This window comes from Lepidochelys olivacea (genome assembly GCF_965140295.1).
Source record: "Lepidochelys olivacea isolate rLepOli2 genome assembly, chromosome: 5".
NCBI classification, from domain to species: domain Eukaryota; kingdom Metazoa; phylum Chordata; order Testudines; family Cheloniidae; genus Lepidochelys; species Lepidochelys olivacea.
In genome coordinates this window covers 26,717,696-26,733,903 of record NC_140415.1, presented here as the reverse complement: position 1 = coordinate 26,733,903, position 16,208 = coordinate 26,717,696, and the positions used below count along the sequence as shown (strand labels likewise).

Here is a 16,208-nt window from a genome sequence, read left to right as displayed (position 1 = left end):
GAATGTTAGTGTGTGGTAGCAGGGTCCACATAGCCTGTTAGTCCAAAGCAGGCTAGAGCACTGCAGATTTACACCCTAGTTTACTGCACAGTTACTCTTGTTGTTGACATATCCTTATAAAAAAGCCAGTCGGTGCCCTATCCAGAGAAACAGATCTATTTATACATGGACAAATGCAGGAAAGAATTCATATCCACCAGTTCAAAATCAATAATATTTTTCGAACTTAATGCAGAGACTTGCTCACCCAGGGGTCAAAACAAGCATGGCTTTGGTTACCGTTTTATTATGGTAAAGATTTGCCAAGAGCCAAAAATTCATTGCATCAGTAATTTCCTGGCAATGATCATCTATAGGTCTCTATCTCCAGTGGTTTGCTGGTGCCTTGTTTGGATTGCTGGTGCCATGACCGGCTTAATTTCCTGGATAGGTTTATTAAAATGCACCTGCAGAAATGTCTTCTGAGGATACAGAATCATGAACCCAATACAATGCAAAATGATTTGTTATTCTCAGGTTATATCTGAATGTGCCTTTGTTGGCAGGTATGTACAAACAACATGCAGAAAGCTGACCCAATTTTCACTCCAGATCCTTGTATACACACTATGAATGCAAGCCTCACAGGGTGGTAGAGTTTGCGGACAATACAAAATTACTCAAGACAGTTAGGTCCAAAGCTGACTGCAACAAGTTACAAAGGGATCTCACAAGACTGTGTGACTGGGCAACAAAATGTCAGATGAAATTCAGTGTTGGTAACTGCAAAGTAATGCACATTGGAAAACATAATCCCAACTATATATATATAAAATGATGAGTGGTAACAGATAATTTGGAACCCAAGAAGGAGATTTTGGAGTCACCGTGAATAGTTCTCTAAAAATCTGGTTAGTCTGCAGCGGCAGCCAAAATGCTAGCATTGTTAGGAACCATTAGGAAAGGGATAGACAATAAGACAGAAAATATTGCTTCTATATAAATCCATGGTACACCCACATCTTGAATACTACATGTAGTTCCGGTGGCCCCATCTCAGAAAAGATGTATTATAATTGGAAAAAGTACACAGAAAGGCAAACTAATGTGTTGGGATATGGATCAGTTTGCGTAGGATGAGAGATTAAGAAGACTGGGATTGTTCATCTAAGAAAAAAAACAGTTAAGAGGGGATATGATGGAGGCAACCTAGTGACAGAGGATGTGGTAAAAGCTAATGTACTCAATGCTTTTTTTGCCTCTGTCTTCACAAACAAGGTCAGCTCCCAGACTACTGCACTGGGCAGCACAGCATGGGGAGGAGGTGACCAGCCCTCTGTGGAGAAAGAAGTGGTTCGGGACTATTTAGAAAAGCTGGACGAGCACAAGTCCATGGGGCCGGATGCGCTGCATCAGAGAGTGCTAAAGGAGTTGGCGGATGTGATTGCAGAGCTATTGGCCATTATCTTTGAAAACTCATGGTGATCAGGGGAGGTCCTGGACGACTGGAAAAAGGCTAATGTAATGCCCATCTTTAAAAAAGGGAAGGAGGAGGATCCAGGGAACTATAGGCTAGTCAGCCTCACCTCAGTCCCTGGAAAAATCATGGAGCAGGTTCTCAAGCAATCAGTTCTGAAGCACTTAGACGAGAGGAAAGTGATCAGGAACAATCAGCATGGATTCACCAAGTGCAAGTCATGCCTGACTAATCTAATTGCCTTCTGTGACAAGATAACTGGCTCTGTGGATGAGGGGAAAGCAGTGGACGTGTTAGTCCTTGACTTCAGCAAAGCTTTTGATAAGGTCTCCTACAGTATTCTTGCCAGCAAGTTAAAGAAGTATGGACTGGATGAATGGACTATAAGGTGGATAGAAAGCTGGCTAGATTGTTGGGCTCAACGGGTAGTGATCAATGGCTCCATGTCTAGTTGGCAGCTGGTATCAAATGGAGTGCTCCAAGGGTCAGTCCTCGGGCCGGTTTTGTTCAGTATCTTCATTAATGATCTGGAGGATGGTGTGGATTACACCCTCAGTAAGTTTGCAGATGACACTAAACTGGGAGGAGAGGTAGATACGCTGGAGGGTAGGGATAGGATACAGAGGGCCCTAGACAAATTAGAGGATTGGTCCAAAAGAAATCTGTTGAGGTTCAACAAGGACAAGTGTGGAGTCCTGCACTTAGGACGGAAGAATCCCATGCATTGCTATAGACGAGGGACCAAATGGCTAGGCAGCAGTTCTGCAGAAAAGGACCTAGGGGTTACAGTGGACGAGAAGCTGGATATGAGTCAGCAGTTTGCCCTTGTTGCCAAGAAGGCCAATGCTATTTTGGGATGTATAAGTAGGGGCATTGCCAGCAGATAGAGGGACGTAATCGTTCCCCTCTATTCAACATTGGCGAGGCCTCATTTGGAGTACTGTGTCCGGTTTTGGGCACCACACTACAAGAAGGATATGGAAAAATTGGAAAACATCCAGCGGAGGGCAACAAAAATTATTAGGGGGCTGGAGCACATGACTTATGAGGAGAGGCTTAGGGAACTGGGATTGTTTAGTCTGTGGAAGAGAAGAATGGGTGGGGATTTGATAGCTGCTTTCAACTACCTGAAAGGGGGTTCCAAAGAGGATGGATCTAGACTGTTTTCAGTGGTAGCAGATGACAGAACGAGGAGTATTGGTCTCATGTTGCAGTGGGGGAGGTTTAGGTTGGATATTAGGAAAAACTTTTTCACTAGGCGGGTGGTGAAGCACCGGAATGCGTTACCTAGGGAGGTGGTGGAATCTCCTTCCTTAGAAGTTTTTAAGGTCAGGCTTGACACAGCCCTGGCTGGGATGATTTAGTTGGGGATTGGTCCTGCTTTGAACAGGTGGATGGACTAGGTGACCTCCAGAGGTCCCTTCCAACCCTGATATTCTATGATTCTATGATAGAGTTCTATAAAATCATGAATGGTGTGGAGGAAGTGAATAAGGAAGTGTTGTTTACCCCTTGTAATGACATTGGCACCTACCTCTCACAAGCACCCCCCTCTCTGGCTGATAGTGCCTGCAATCATTCATTTTTGAATGGGGTAGCACCCACCTCTCATGGGTGCTCCCTTTCTGGTCGAGTGTGAATCTGCTTTTTTTCAATTTTTACAACAGAGTAGGACCCACCTCTTGTGAGGCCCCTTCTCCCCCGATAGTTCTTTCAGTGGGTCTTCAGTGACTCAGACCTCTGGCTGAGTCACACACACTGTCTCCCCTTCCGGGGTATACAGTTTCTACTTCTCTCTCATGGCCTTGTGATGGGGCCATAGCACCAAGGCTTCCTTCCTGGAGAGACTATCTTCTTTAACAGCCCAACGGGCCCATCTTGGTACCCTCAGTTGGTGTCCTTTTGCCAGCACTCACCTTGGCTCAGCCTTCAGTTAGACCAGCAGGGCCCATCACGGTACTCTCGCCTGATCTGGCTAGGTCCAGGGCTCAGCCTCCCTGCATTGACCTGTCCATAATCCTACTGCTCTTCCAGCCAGTCAGGCATCTCATTCTTCCTCTTCAAGTTCCAGATAGTAACTGACTACATTTCCTCTGCTGGTCCCTTTATATATGGCCTTTCTAGCCCTGATTGGTTGCTCCAGCAGCCCCTCTGATTGTGTGCTCCCATGCAGCTCCTCTAGGTTGCCTGGAGGACTTTCTCCTCTTCTCTTTTCTGGGGTGGGGTGAGGCAGTGCTGCGAGGCCTCCAGACCTAGTCCACCCTGTCACACCCCTTCAGACTAGAACCAGGGGTCACCCAATGAAATTAATAGGCAGCATTTTTAAAACAATATAAGGAAGTACTTCTTCACACAGTGCACAGTCTATCAGTGGAACACGTTGCCAAAGGATGCTGTGATAGCCAAAAGTATAACTGGGTTAAAAAAAAAGAATTGAACTTTCCCTTTTCTTCTTTTCTATAAATGATGGACCTAACATCCATGAATTTATTCAAGTCCTCCTCCAGCTTTGCTAGATTGCCCAGGAACCCACATTGCACATGCAGAAAAGACAAGATCTCTTGAAGCAGGATGCCTTCATCTGGACTTGGAAAACTCTCAGTTAACGTAGGCACTGGAAGAAAAGTGTAGTTCAGTATGGATTCTCTAATAGCGTCTGACACATTTTGGTATCTGGCAAACAGAGCTGTAAACGGGAGTTTTAGGAGGAGTTGGAGAAAGGAGTTTGGTGTTCTGGATTTCTTTTGGTTTGTGTTTTGGGTTATTTTCTTTTTTTTGTTTTGTTTCTTTTTCCTTGACAGGAGGTTAGGCGGGAAGGAAATGACAGCTACAGAGGCACCAGTGATAGTGATCCAAGCAATGGAAGAGACCATGAAGATGATCAGATATGGAAGCTGTGGGATATACATGATCCTAGAGTGGGTTCCTGAAAAAGAGCTTCATTTGTATGAAGTGGTGCCTGATAGAACTGATGGAAGAGAAGATCCGAGGCTTGGAGCTGCAGGTGGAAGCTATAGTTGAGTTTCAAAGGGGGTTGAAGCAGATGATGGATCAAAGGCAAGAGGAGGCTGAAGGGAAAATTCAAGACTTATGGATGCAAGCTGGACTGAAGAACTGATACGGGAGACTGCTAGGTGAGGGAAATGATCAGTGGAGGCATGCAACTACAAGAACCAGTCAGAGAAGAAGACTGGCTAATGAAGGAGAAATAGAGCCCAGGAACAGGTTTGCTGGGTTGGAAAATGAGGAAGGGGCACATCAGGCTGTAACTGAAGGAGGGAGGGCAAGGAAAAAGAGAAGAGCGGTTAGTCCTGTAAGAAGAGGGGAAGAGTCAATGGAGATAGCCAGAGTTCACAACCCCAGGAAGATGCAGGATGACTTGCAGAAGATTGCAAGGGAGAATAAAAGACAAGAGAACTTGCAGCCAAAAAGAACATGAAACACCATCACCAGGAAAAGGCAGGTGTATGTGATTGCGGACTCCCTACTAAGAACAACAGACAGGGCTGTCACCAGTGCAGAACAGAAGGGTTTGCTGTCTGTCAGATGCTCAGAAATGGAATGTGAACCTGAAGCTGAAGAGGATCCTAATGGGAGCAGGAAACAATCCATTGATTGCCCTTCATGTGGGAACAAATGACACAGCTAGATTCTCAGTGGAACATATCGGGAGACTATGCCAGCCTGGGAAAGATGCTTAAGGAAATGGAGGCTCAGGTAATCTTCAGTGGGATTCTGCCTGTCCCTAGAGGAGGAGAACAAAGGTGAGAAAAGATTATGATGATCAAAGATGGCTCAGTCAGTCGTGCTATAAGGAAGGCTTTGGGATGTTTGACCACTGGGAGGCGTTCATGGACAGAGGATAGTTCTCATGGGATGGACTCCACCTCAGTAGGGAGGGAAATAGACCTCTGGGATGGAGATTGGCACAGTTCATTAAAAGAGCTTTAAACTAAGAACTCGAAAGATGGTTGGGAGATGTTCTTAAAATCAGGCATCGAGATTATAACATTGAGAGGGAAGAAAATCAAGAAAGGATACAGCAGTAGAGATGGGAACAGCAATGGGTAGCAGAATGGACATTAAGAGGAAGGATTGTGCTGATACCAGTCAGATAGGTGATACTGGCAGTAGAATGCCTGTACCCCGTTGGGCAAGGAATGCGGATGAAGCTGAGCAGGAACTATTAAGATGTTTGCACACTAGTGCAAGGAGCCTGGGTAACAGAATGGAGGAACTAGAAGTACTAATGCAGAAAGTGAAACCAGATATTATAGGGATAACAGAAACATAGTGGAATAGTAGTCATGACTGGAGTGCAGGTATTGAGGGGTATGTGCTGTTCAGGAAAGACAGAAATAAAGGCAAAGGTAGCAGAGCAGCATTGTATATTAATGATGAGGTAGACTATAAAGAAATTAGAAGTGATAGAATGGATAAGAAAGAGTCTGGGCCAAAATCACTTTGAGGAAGAAAGCTACTAGAGGTTCCCCTATAGTGGTTGGGGTGAGCTACAGAACACCAGGATCTGATTTGGATTTGGATAGAGACCTCTTTAATGTTTTTAATTAAATAAATTCTACTGGGAATTCTGTGTTTATGGGAGACTTTAACTTCCCAGATAGAGATTGGAGGACACATGCTAATAATAATAGTAAGGCCCAGATTTTCCTGGATCTGATAGCTGACTGATTTCTTCATCAAATAGTTGCTTTCCTTGATTTCAAAAGAGCTAATTTCAAAAAATTAAGGCAGTGATTTTCAACCTGTGGCCCACAGGCCACTTGCAGCCCAATCAGCACATGTGACATCCTCAGGGCCATCCAGGTATTATATATATATTGTGTGGATGCAGCCCACATAACACACAGAGAGCTTTGTGTGGCCCACAATGGTAAATAGGTTAAGAACCACTGAATTAAGGGAATTAATTAGGGAAGTGGACTGGACTGAAGAACTCAAGGATCTGAATGTGGAGGAAACTTGGAATTACTTTAAGTCAGAGTTGCATAAGCTATCTGAACCCTGCATCCCCACCAAGGGAGGGGGTGGTGAATTTGTAGGGAAGGGTTGCAGACCAACCTGGATCAGCAAGCATCTCAAACAGGTGATTAAGTAAAAAGGAGTACTTGTGGCACCTTAGAGACTAACAAATTTATTAGAGCATAAGCTTTTGTGGGCTACAGCCCACTTCATCGGATGCACAGAATGGAACATATAGTAACAAGAGTATTATTCTTTTTTATACATACATAGAAGGTGGAAGTTGCCATACAAACTGTAAGAGGCTAATTAGTTAAGATGAGGTATTATGAGCAGGAGAGAAAAACTTTTGTAGTGATAATCAAGATGGCCCATTTAGACAGTTGACAAGAAGGTGTGAGGATTAAGTGAAAGCAGAAAGCCTACAAGGAATAGAAGGATCAGCAAGGAAGACTACCTCTTGAAAATCAGAAAGTGTAGGAATAAAGTGCAAACTGCCAAAAGCCAAACAGAGTTGGACTTCGCAAAGGGAATTAAAAACAATTAATAGGTTTTATAGCCATATAAATAAGAAAACAAGGAAAGAAGAAGTGGGATTGATAAGGATGGAGGATGGGGAGTGGAGATTAAAGATTATCTAGGCATGGCCTAACACCTAAATTAAATACTTTGCCTCATTTTTTAGTAAGGCTAATGAAAAGCTTAGGGGCAGTGGCAGGGTGGCTAGTGGCAATGAGGATATGGAAGTAGAAATTACCACATCTGAGGCAAAAATCAAACTCAAACAGCTTAATGGGACTAAATCAGGGGACCAGGAGAATCTCCATCCAAGAATATTTAAGGAACTGGCACATGAAATTGCAAGTCCAATAGCTAGGATTTTTAATGAATCTGTAAACTCAGGGATCATACTCTATGATTGGAGAATTGCTAATATAGTTCCTATTTTTAAGAAAGATTAAAAAAGGTATCCAGGAAACTACAGGCTTGTTAGTTTGTTCTCAAGTTTATGCAAGGTCTTGGAACAAATTTTGAAAGAAAAAGTAATTAAGGACGTAGAGGTGAACGGTAATTGGAATAAAATGCAATAAGATTTTACAAAAGGTAGATCATGCCAGACCAACCTGATTTCCTTCTTTTGAGAAGATAAATGATTTTGTAGACAAAGGAAATGCAGTAGATTTCATCTATCTGGATTTCAGTAAGGCATTTGATACAGTTCCACATGGGACATTATTAGTTATATTGGAGAAGATAGGGATTAATATGATGATTGAAAGTCAATAAGGAACTTGTTAAAGGGGAGAAAACAGCATACTGAAAGGTGAACTGTCAGGCTGGAGGGAGGTTACTAGTGGAGTTCCTCAGGAAGAGTCTTGGGACCAATCTTATTACTGACCTTGGCACAAAAAGTGAGAGAGCTAATAAAATTTGCAGATAACACAAACTTGGGAGGTATTGCCAATACAGAAGAGGACTGGAATATCCTACAAGAAGATCTGGATGATCTTGTAAACTGGAGTAATAGAAATGGGATGAAATTTAACAGTTCAAAGTGCAAGGTCATGCATGTAGGGACTAACAACAAAAATTTTTTCTATAAGTTTTGGACTTCTCAATTGGAAGCGACAGGAGCAGAAAGATGTGGGTGTATTGGTTGATCTCAGGATGACTATGAGCTGTCTATGTGATGGAGCCATGAAAAAGTCTAATGCAATCCTAGGATGCATCAGCTGAGGTATTTCCAGTGGACACAGGGAAGTGTTAGTACCATTATACAAGGCACTGGTGAAATCTCATCTGGAATACTGTGTGCAGTTCTGGGCTCCAATGTTCAAGAAAGATGAACTCAAATTGGAACAGGTGCAGAGAGGGATTACTAGGATGATCCAAGGAATGGAAAACCTACCTTATGAGAGGAGACTCAAAGAGGTTGGCTTGTTTAGCCTAACCAGAAGAAGGCAGAGGGGAGATATGATTGCTCTCTATAAATACATCAGAGGGATAAATACGTCAGAGAGAGAGAGAGGAGGTAAGTTAAGCGCAAAAGTGGACACAAGAACAAATGGATATAAATTAGCCATCAAAACTTTAGGCTTGAAGGTTTCTAACCATCAGAGGAGTGAAGTTCTGGAACAGCCTTCCAATGGGAGCAGAAAACCGAACTGGCTTCAAGACTGAGCTTGATAAATTTACGGAGGGGATGGTCTAATGGGACTGCCTACACTAGCACATGGTCCATTGGCAACTGCCAGTAGCAAAAATTCCCAGTAGCTGGAGATGGGACACTAGATGGAGGGCTCTGGGTTACTACAGAGAATTCTTCCCAGGTATCTGCCTGGTGGGTCTTGCCCACATGTTCATGGTCTAACTGATCGCCATATTTGGGGTCGGGAAGGATTTTTCCCTCGGGTCAGATTGGCAGAGACCCTGGGGATTTTTCCCCTTCCTCATGTGCAGGTTTAAACTGGTGTTAATGGTGAATTCTCTGTAAATTGAAGTCTTTAAACTATGTTTTGAGGACCTCAGTAACTCAGGCAGAGGTTATGGGTCCACTACAGGAGTGGGAGGTTGAGATTCTGTGGCCTGCAATGTGCAGGAGGTCAGACTAGATGATCATGATGGTCGCTTCTGACATTAAAGTCTATGAATCTCTTTCACTCATTGATCTGATCAATTTATGTTTCCGGTGCAAGAGGAAACAGAAAGCTCTTTGGGGCAGGGACTGCCCCTTAGTATGGTGCCCAGTGCAATGAGTCCCTGACCTCTGGATGCTATTGTGATACAGATATAGTCACAAAGGTCTGATGATCTCAGCTACATTAGAGGTTCACCAGAATGGTTGATTGGAGTTCTAAAATCAAACATCATAGAAACATATGTACCTTCCCTAATGGCGTCATATAGGTAGACACATCAGTTTCTCCCTTTGAATATGCTCAATTGCCAACATTAATCAGATTACACAAGACTATGGCTGGCTTTTCTAGTTACTATTTGGAATTGGAAATATATCTCCTATATAGACAAGAATCACACAACTATTGTCATGAGGAAAAGGTTATTCTTATAGCTCCAGGAAACCTTTATGTTCAAGGTAAGTTCCTCTTTCCACAATTCCTGGGAAATAGTTCTGTTACTTTGTGCTAATCCCTAGCACTCCTTTGGAAGATTGTGGCAGAAATGGGCATTCCTACCAGTCTAAAGATCTGTCTCAAGCATATTGAATACATATACTAATTTATATTCTTTTCATCTCATTCTATCCAAAACGTCAAGGCCTTAGGTCTTCAAAGTTGCTGCAGGCAAGATGTTAAATCCTGCACCAGTTATCATGCTAGGATTTGGGAAACAATTCACAGAAGTCCCTAGGGTACTGGAGAAAAGTGTATGAGCCCCATCTATGGAAGATTTACAAAATAAGTTTCCATTTCTCTGCAGTCATCCATTGATAGGAGAGTTATACTGGGTTGGTTTCCACACAATTCCTTGCTTTATATGGGAAGAACTTCCATTCCTGCCTATTATTCTACTATAAAAATAATTAAAACTCTGCTTATCTTTCCCCCTACCTCTATGATTCACTTCTTGCTATTTCCCATTAGAGATGAATGTGGAGAGAAGCTGTGCAACAGAAAGAGATTTCTTTCATGATAATTTTCTTTTTATTAGCAGCTTCTTTCCTTGTTCAACACATCCTGGTAATCTGGTAAATGATTGGAATACAAATGGAAATTTTCCTCTCAAGGGAGACTTAAATATATAACTGTGTTAAGGATAATTACCACATGATATCAAGTGATCTTAATGCTAATAGTCGGTTGCTGGAGTGTTTCTATAGCTTTGGAAGAATCCTGGTAGCCTGAGCTGATGGACAAGGGGCTTAGTCGTGCAGCCTCCAGCAATAATGGACTGCCTCAGAAATTTCAAAGCCAGGGTGGGGGCATTAATTTCTTAGTGTTGAATTGGACAGAAGCTGCTAACAAGGAAAATTATCGGGTAAGACATTTCTCATTCCTTGGTAAATTCCTTATTATTAAAGGAAAATGACATTTAACTTTAGAATATAAAATGTTGTAAATTTCCCCTTTGTTAAGGCAAATGTATATCAAAAGATAAATAATTCCTGGGAGCTGGAGGTCCTCCGACATATATATGTCTCCCATTTCCTAACTTCATCCACAGGAACATGCTATAGGAATTTTAATATGTTGGAGAATAACAGATGGGAAAAGATTTTGCAAGAAAAAATGGATTTTTCTTAAAATTTGGACAAATAAAGTAACGAAGTGGTTTTGTTGAGCTCTAGTAATAAACCAACAACATTTCTATATCCTCTTCTGTTTTGTATTGCACCTTTTTGTTTATGGTATAACCACCTGTTTCTATGTCTCTTATGTTGCCTCTGGGTGATAATTTATAAATGTGTTCAGTAATTGGGTCTGATTCTACTACTAGATAGTTGCCTTTTGCATTGACTGCATTACACAGGTACAACTCCTAACTGAGGTCAGAGTTGGACCTACTCTGTTCAATAGAGTCTGTACAATTTTTGGTTTCCTCTTCTATAAATGTCTCATTCTGCTTCTCTTTCAAACAGTTCCAACCACCAAAACTCATCCCAATTCAAAATCTCATTGCATTTGAGCAAAGCCGCCAGCGTACCAGTGCACCGCACGAGTTCAGTGGACAAGACCATTCTGGTCAGATTGAGTTGTTAAAAGCTAACATTGAACCATTTGACGCAAGACACACGTGGAATAATACAAAAAGGCAAGGACAGATTTTCAAAATTGGTCTTCATTTGGAGAGGCTTACTAGTAACCTGAGCCTTCTCTGATTGATTACAATGAGAGTTTTTGTACCAGCTTCATTGAAAACAGGATTGAATGCTTAATAATTTGAGGAAATGGATATTGAGATTCAGAGCCTTGCACTTCTAAATCTCTGGTATGAATTGTTGTTACCATGTATCGTGTTCATTCCCTACTCTGGGAAAGGATTTCATAGTCACAGTTTAGTTCTTAGTGGTCCGCTGTCCACATCACAAAATAGTCACATTGCTAGTGCATGTATTCCTTAAGAGAGCATGTTGTCTGATCTCTGGAGGAGTTTAATTTAGGTCAGGGTTCTAGGCTCATTGACAGGATGATAATTTCCTTGTAAAGTCATTGATCCTGATTGTGAACCCAGTGGAGTGAATGGCAAAACTCCCACTGATCTGAATGAGTACATGATTGAGTTATTTACTTAGCTAATTCTGTGGTACTGGCTGTATATTTCATGACTTTTAAAGTTTGTGTTACTATTAAATATTTTATGAACACCTTAAATAGCGTAGATACTTACGTTTTTAATTAGTTTAAATGGAACAGCAGTTAACTCTCTTTACTCAAACACCTAATATATTTCTTAAGAAGAAGGTTATTGTGTTCTTTCTTGCTTATTAGAAAGAATGATTGATGTTTCTATTATCAGAGAAGTTAAATTGTGATTTCTCACTGATATGTTGACAGGCAAAAGAGACGTGCTGAAAAACAGATAAAAGAGAAGGAGGACAAGAAAAAAGCAAGTGTGACATTCCGCCCAGATGACTCCATTATTGGTACTGATGATGTAGAGAAAGTTTTTGAAACTGAGATACAGGTATAAGAAAATAATTATTTTCTTCCTTTTTTTTTATTGATTTTTAAAATGATACCAGAGAAGCAACAAGCAAACACAATATAAACCAAACTCTGCTAAATACCTCCTCCCACTCTTTCTAGCACAGAGGTGGGCAAACTATGACCCGCGGGCCACATCCGGCCCGTGGGACTGTCCTGCCCGGCCCCTGAGCTCCTGGCCGGGGAGGCTAGCCACTCCCCCGCTGTCCCCCCTCCGCCTCAGCCATGTCGCTGTGTGAGCAGTGTAGCTTGCGCCCATCCATCTCCCAGGCTTTCCAATAAGCCTGTCCTGCGGCTCTGAGTGGCATGGTAAGGGGGAGGGGGGGTTGGATAAGGGGCAGGAGGTCCCGGGGGGCAGTCAGGGGACAGGGAGCAGGGTCGGGGGTGACAGGGAGCGGTTGGATGGGGGAGGGTTCTTGGGGGGCAGTTACAGACAGGGTCCCGGGGTGCACTCAGGGGACATGGAGCAGTGGGGATTGGATAGGGTGTGCACTCCTGTGGGGAGCAGTTAGGAATGGGGGGTTCCGGGAGGGGGTGCTCAGGGGACAAGGAGCAGGGCGGGTTGGATGGGTCAGGAGTTCTGAGGGGGGCAGTCAGGGGGCGGGAAGCGAGAGGGGGTTGATGGGGGTGGGAGCCAGGCTGTTTGGGGAGGCACAGCCTTCCCTCCCTGGCCCTCCATACTGTTTCGCAACCCCAATGTGGCCCTCGGGCCAAAAAGTTTGCCCACCCCTCTGCAGTGATCTCATGTACCTTTTTTACTTGCACACTTGCATTTTCCTTTAAGCCAGAGATAAAGCCCTCTTTTACCAAAAGAAATTCTTCAGGGTATTTTCATTACTCCTGTCAGGTGCCCACATGAAATAATTTCTGCAATGTTGACATACCAGTCCTATAAAATTGGGACATGAGCTATTCCTCTTTCTGAGGATGAGGGTTTTTTTGCACAATCAAGGGGAGTTGCAATCCATAAAAAAATTCTTTGTTGGCTTGTACTGATGAAAATCCCCATAGTGATTATAATTCTTATTTAACTGGTTATTTATTCCAGAGCATTCCTATCACATTTATAATCATTTGTCCAGAAATTCACTAATGTTTTCTAGGTCATTTTTATTTAAAACTGTACAAACTGTAGATCTTGCTTAAGTGTGGTGGTACCATTTGCTATTTTATTATGCGTATTTTTAAGGCACGCAGCACTGTACTGCTGTGTGTGTTTCCTTTATATAATTTAGAAATAGAGCAGTTCCTCACAAAGAATGGGGGATAGCAAGGCTCTTCTCCACAATTTATTTAAAAAGCAGTCTAGTTCATATTGCTTAGAGTAGGGGGTCTCAAACTTTTTCTCTTGGAGGCCCCCATCAACAGGCTATAAAAACTCCAGTGCCCAGCAGGGGTGCAGCCTTCAGGGCAGGGGCCTTGAGCATAGGCGTAGTTTGACTTCTGTTTTGCGGGGGCAGGGTCGAGAAGGGCTCGAGCCACCTCCACATGGTGGGGTCCAGGGATGGAGAGCCACCTCCACCCCCGACTCACCTCAGCTGGCCACCCAGCCTGTCTGGGTTTGGGTGTGGAGAGGTGCAACCAAAAATTGTAACTTAAAAAGTTTGAAAACAGCTTAGGTGGAGGGAGGGGGTAGCTCAAGGTACGGAGAAGGGGTAGCTGGGGCTGTGTGCACACGGGGTGGCTGTGGGTGCAGGGAGAGGGGTGGCTAGGGGCTTCGTGGGGGCAGGGGGGTAGCTAGGGCTGTGTGCGGGCAGGGGGTGGGGAAGCTCAGGATGCCGGGAGAGGGTAGCTGTGTCTGTGTGTGGGTAGGGAGGTAGCTCAGGGTGTAGGGAGAGGGGTATTAGAGGCTGTGTGCTAGGAGGGCTCCCCTGCAGTCCCTGTTCCCGGAGGAGTCTGTCAGCCACAGAGCTGGGTCTCCCCATGCAGACGGCTCTTACCAGCTGCCTCTGCATAAGCAAAAAGGGCTGGGAGCTGAGGAGCAGCTTCAACCTGGGGCACCAGCAGGAGAGGAGGAAACGTTGCGGCTGCCTGCTCCATGGCACCAGCTAGATCAGCAGCTGCCCCGCATGGCCTGGTGTGATGGCAAAAACAGCAGACGGCACATTTTCCCACCAATAGCAGTTACCTTCTGAGCCAGCTCAGTTTGGGTGAGCATGCTCAGTACAACCTAGATAGGAAATTCTTCTGTCAGGGAGCTGTTTTTGCTACTACACAGGCTCTGGCTTCCGATCTCTGACCTGGCCGGGGGTGGGGAAAGGAAATTAGGTGGGAGGTGTGGAGCTGTCCCCGGGACTGCTGTGCTCTTGTGCTGCAGTTTTGTCGGGGAGGAATGCCCTCCATGTCCCCAACTCAGCCCATGGGCTTCTGCCCCACAGGGAGCACCAGGGCTCAGGGATTCAGTCCCGCACCTTCTGGCTTCAGCCCCGCGGGGGGGCACTGGGGATTGGGGGTTCAGCCCTGCGCCTCCCAGGAGTCCTGGTTTCAGCCTCGCGGGGCTCACTGGTGGGGATTGGGGCTTCAGCCTCCTGAGGGACACTGATGGGGATCAGGGCTTCAGCCCTGTGGGGGGCCACAGACCCCCAGTTGAGAACCACTCAACTGGCTTAGAGCACTCCATAGCACAAGTAGGGGAAAGCCAGAGCAAAGAGAATTCTTGTATAGCACTCTGTGGGTGGTCTGGCCTAGCAGTCACGACTGGGCTGGTGTCTACATGTCAGGGACGGTAGTCTGTAAGCCCGGTTCAATAAGCAAGAGTTGGCTGAAGTTGGGCCAGGGTCAGAGACCACAGGTAGTACCTGGCTAGAATAAGGAGGCAGGAATCAGGGTCAAAGTCAGGCCAGAGCTGGAGACCAGAGATCAGTGATAGTACCAAGCTAGAATCAAGAAACAGGAATCAGGATCAGAGTCAGGCTGGAGTTGGAGACTGGAGATCAGAAGTAGCACCCGGCTGGAGTCAGGAAGCAAGAGTCAGGGTTAAAGTCAGGCTGGGACGAGAGATCAGGAGATGAGGTGAGGTCCAGAGTCGCAGCAGGCCCAAAGCCTGTGTGGTTGCCCAGACAATTTTTTGGGGCACCCTCCACAGTTTATTAGGATGGTTGGCCCATCAGAGGGCTTCAGTGTACTGTTACGATGGGTCCTTTGGGTGGTACTTCCTGTGGCGCCTGTTCTCCACAGTGCTTCCTGGGTGTGCTCTGCATATCCTCCTGGTTATCCTCTGGGAACATTGGCTGTCCCAGGCTCAGCAGACCTGGGTTCTAGTCCCTGCATCCTTACCGTGGGGTGGGAAGACTTTGGCTCGGGTGAATATTAGTAAATAGCAAATTCTTCAGGAATGCTCTGCTCTTGGAGCTTACAAGTCCTGCCCTGGGGCCAATTGCTTCAGTGTCCGTACCCAAATGCAACTGCCACTCAGGGTGCAGACAGAGAGAGAGGTGGTGTATAGCTCACATGTAAGGCTTAATAGATAAAAGACCAGGAGCATAAATTGTACCTAGATTTGAATTAGTAATCCGTGTAGATTTTGGAGCACTAATAAGATGTTCTCATTATCTGTTTTGCCTAGAAGCTAAACCACCTGGTATTACTGTTGTTTTAACTGATCACTACATTCATTAATTTAACCATTGTGACAGGATCGTTACGGTTAAAAGAAATTAGGAAGATGGATTAGGACCAGATTCTGCAAACTTTACTTTCACTGAGTGGCACTTATGCACATTGTCGTATTGAAATCAATGGGAGTATTTATGTGAATAAGTGCTATGTAGAGTGAATTAGAGTTGTAGAAAATGGCCCTTGGAGGGTAGTGCTTTGCTTCCTAGACCAAGGTCCAAGTATAATAATAATAATAATAAGTGATCAGGCATTGTGCAGACATTAACAAAAAAGATAGTCCCTTTTTGCAAACTTAAGTATAAGATAAGAGACAACAGATGAGTAGAAACAGACAGAAGGGGCAGTACAAGGAAACAATTAAGCAGTACTGATCAGCATGGTAGGTAGTGGTCTCAGCATACCAGCAGCCTAATCTTGTCAAGTTTGGTCTCTGGATTTTTAATCCTCAGGCCAAGCAGAGGCTGGAAATGCCAAGAATCTGCCTC

General features: G+C 44.4%; 1 protein-coding gene across 2 annotated transcripts in view; it reads left to right on the top strand.

Annotated features, from left to right (window-relative positions):
* The window catches only part of CPLANE1 (ciliogenesis and planar polarity effector complex subunit 1), a 180,072-nt gene that overhangs the window by 118,715 nt on the left and 45,149 nt on the right, over positions 1 to 16,208 (top strand). For both annotated transcript variants that reach the window (XM_084628687.1, XM_084628686.1), the window contains exons 35-36: positions 11,040 to 11,212; positions 11,956 to 12,085. In XM_084628687.1, coding sequence (XP_084484813.1) covers positions 11,040 to 11,212; positions 11,956 to 12,085 — 303 coding nt within the window. The remainder of the gene's footprint in view (positions 1 to 11,039; positions 11,213 to 11,955; positions 12,086 to 16,208) is intronic.